Source organism: Ipomoea nil, unplaced genomic scaffold, assembly GCF_001879475.1.
Source record: "Ipomoea nil cultivar Tokyo-kokei standard unplaced genomic scaffold, Asagao_1.1 scaffold3069, whole genome shotgun sequence".
NCBI classification, from domain to species: Eukaryota; Viridiplantae; Streptophyta; class Magnoliopsida; order Solanales; family Convolvulaceae; genus Ipomoea; species Ipomoea nil.
The window spans coordinates 4,320,479-4,323,105 of NW_017619497.1; the positions used below are offsets into that span (position 1 = coordinate 4,320,479).

At 32.2% G+C, this 2,627-nt stretch overlaps 1 protein-coding gene across 1 annotated transcript; it reads right to left on the reverse strand.

Moving 5' to 3' along the window:
- Positions 1-480: 480 nt before the first annotated feature.
- LOC109164963 (transcription factor MYB3-like) lies at positions 481-1,582 on the reverse strand. Its single transcript, XM_019313528.1, has 2 exons — positions 1,394-1,582; positions 481-1,314 (listed from the first exon to the last, which is right to left on the reverse strand). Exons 1-2 carry the CDS (start codon positions 1,524-1,526, stop codon positions 545-547), a joined length of 903 nt encoding a protein of 300 aa, XP_019169073.1. The 5' UTR covers positions 1,527-1,582; the 3' UTR covers positions 481-544.
- Positions 1,583-2,627: the final 1,045 nt, after the last annotated feature.

Below are 2,627 nucleotides of genomic sequence, written 5' to 3' on the forward strand. Positions count from 1 at the left end.
ACCGCGCTTTTTAAAAAAAATCAGTGTTTCTCATCCATTAGATCTGGACACGTGAACAGACAGAATCCATTCTTATTTCGCTCCTGGACGAAGCATTCGCACTTGAGTGCGATTCTATATATATATATATATATATATATATATATATATATATATATATATATATATATATATATATATATATATATATATATATATATATATATATATATATATATATATATATATAGGACATGTAAATACCTCAAATTAATCTTGTTAAAAAAATGATGATTTTGCACCATGCATGTAACTTAAGATTCTTTAGTTATCATTTTTAATAAAAATATAATTTTCTCAATATAAATAAAAATATTATGATAATTTTTTGATCACCATTATGATAATGATTATATAAAATTGATTTTGGTCTTTATTCATTTATTAATATTGGACACTTTCGTCATTGCCCGTACAAAAACTAAGAAAAAAAAAGAACAAAATTCCTTTTCCTAAACTGAAACAGAATTTACAAATAAATTAAAAATCTCTTCAATAATAATATTCAGGAAGGGAAACATGTTTGAAGATAAGAATCCTCCGAGAGAAGCTCAAGATACTCATCATATACCTTCTCCAGCATAGCATCATTCAGGTCGGATAGTGAATAATTGGCCGAGAGATCGCAGCCGTCCATTAAATCCTTAAACAAATCGTCTCCATAATCGTATATGTTCCACGGAACAAACGACGTCCCATCTACTGTGTTATTATTATTATTATTATTATTATTATTATTATTATTATTATTATTATTATTATTATTATTATTATTATTATTATGACCTGAAGAGGATGACGTGCTCGCCCCCGCCAGATCATCAAAGCTGTAGTTTCTTGCGAACCCGGTCGAGACCCGGACCGGTTTCGGTGCATATACCTTAACCTTAGTCGTCATCTCCGGTGGATCTGGGTGGCGGTTTCCGGCATCCGGTTTACTTCCGGATTTGCGCTTTGTTCTCTTCTCATCTCTTCCGGTTTTCTCCGGTTTGGCTGTCTTCTTGTTCTTGGGGATTGCTCTGGAAGTTCTACGCGGTTTGGGTTGGAACCCTTCACTCTTGAGCTTCTTGAGGAGGTGAGTGTTCCAGTAATTCTTGATCTCGTTATCGGTCCGACCGGGCAACCGACCGGCAATGAGCGACCACCGGTTCCCGATAAGGGAGTGGAGCCGTACTATGAGATCATCTTCTTCAGGGGTGAAGTTTCCTCTCTTGATCCCTGGCCTCAAGTAATTCATCCATCTCAGCCTGCAACTCTTCCCACATCTAAGCAACCCTGTATATATATATATGATTTCATCAATATATAATATATATAAATAATAAATATATGCAATCATATACATACAACATACCAGCATTCTTGGGCAGAGATCTCCAGTGACCTTCACCATGGTGTTGAATGTAAGTGGTGAGCAATGAGTCTTCTTTAGTAGACCAAGGGCCTTTCTTCAACCCATCTTTAGAACAACATGGAGCTCTTCCCATTTCTGATATTCGATCAATTCTTTTCTTTTTCTTCTTTCTTCTTGTAGGGAGAGAAATGAAACACTCTAATTGCACACTAGAGAAAGATAGGGAGTGAGGGGAATATAAGTAATGAGTAAAGGCTGCTGTACGTAGGGGTGAACCACTTGTCCATTAAGTTAGAAAGCATTGTACATGTTGGGACAAAATAAGGACAATCTATAAAACTACCAACAAACAATTACAGGTGGCCAAATTCCGGACCTAGGCCTAGGTTAGCACGGATTAGGACCGGCCTAAGCATTGTACATGTTAGGACAAAATAAGGACAATCTTTAAACTACCAACAAACAATTACAGGTGGCCAAATTCCGGCCTGGGCCAGTCTCATGCCGTGTTTGAGCTGGACCTGGGCCTAGGTTAGCACGGATTAGGACCGACTTAAGTTTATGAGAAAATTCAAGGCTAGTTTAATTTGACCTTGAATTGGCTTGTAGTCACCTCTACAAATAATAAAGTGTATTATGTTTTTCGGAGAGTTTCTATAATGGGGAGTATGTCTATATTTAATAGTATAATTCTCTAATTTTATTAAAAATTTAGATGATCAAATATATGAGTGCATGACCATTATAATAATATTGTAGATTTATTAAAATGACATCAATTCGTCAATTATCATTTAAATATATTATTATATATATTTTTTTGTATAAATAAAACCAATGTTAAGTAGTTAAAAATATATATTGTAAAAAAATCTTGTTGTGATCTTTTAATGACAATCATATATATATATATATATATATATATATATATATATATATATATATTATGTCATTTCAATAATTGTGAGATGAACTTATAATAATGACTTAATTAATGATTGAATCTATAGTTATAACTTATGAAGATATTTTATGGACGATTAAATTAATTAGAAATTAACTTACTGATGGACTTGTAATATTGATAAAATGAACTTTCATTATTCTCTTAATGAACTTATTTTAGGTTCATCATTATGCTATAGTTACATTATTATTGTAAATATGAACATTTAGTATTTTATAAATGGACTTATTTTATAATTGTAAAAATGAATAATTTTTTTAAAACCAT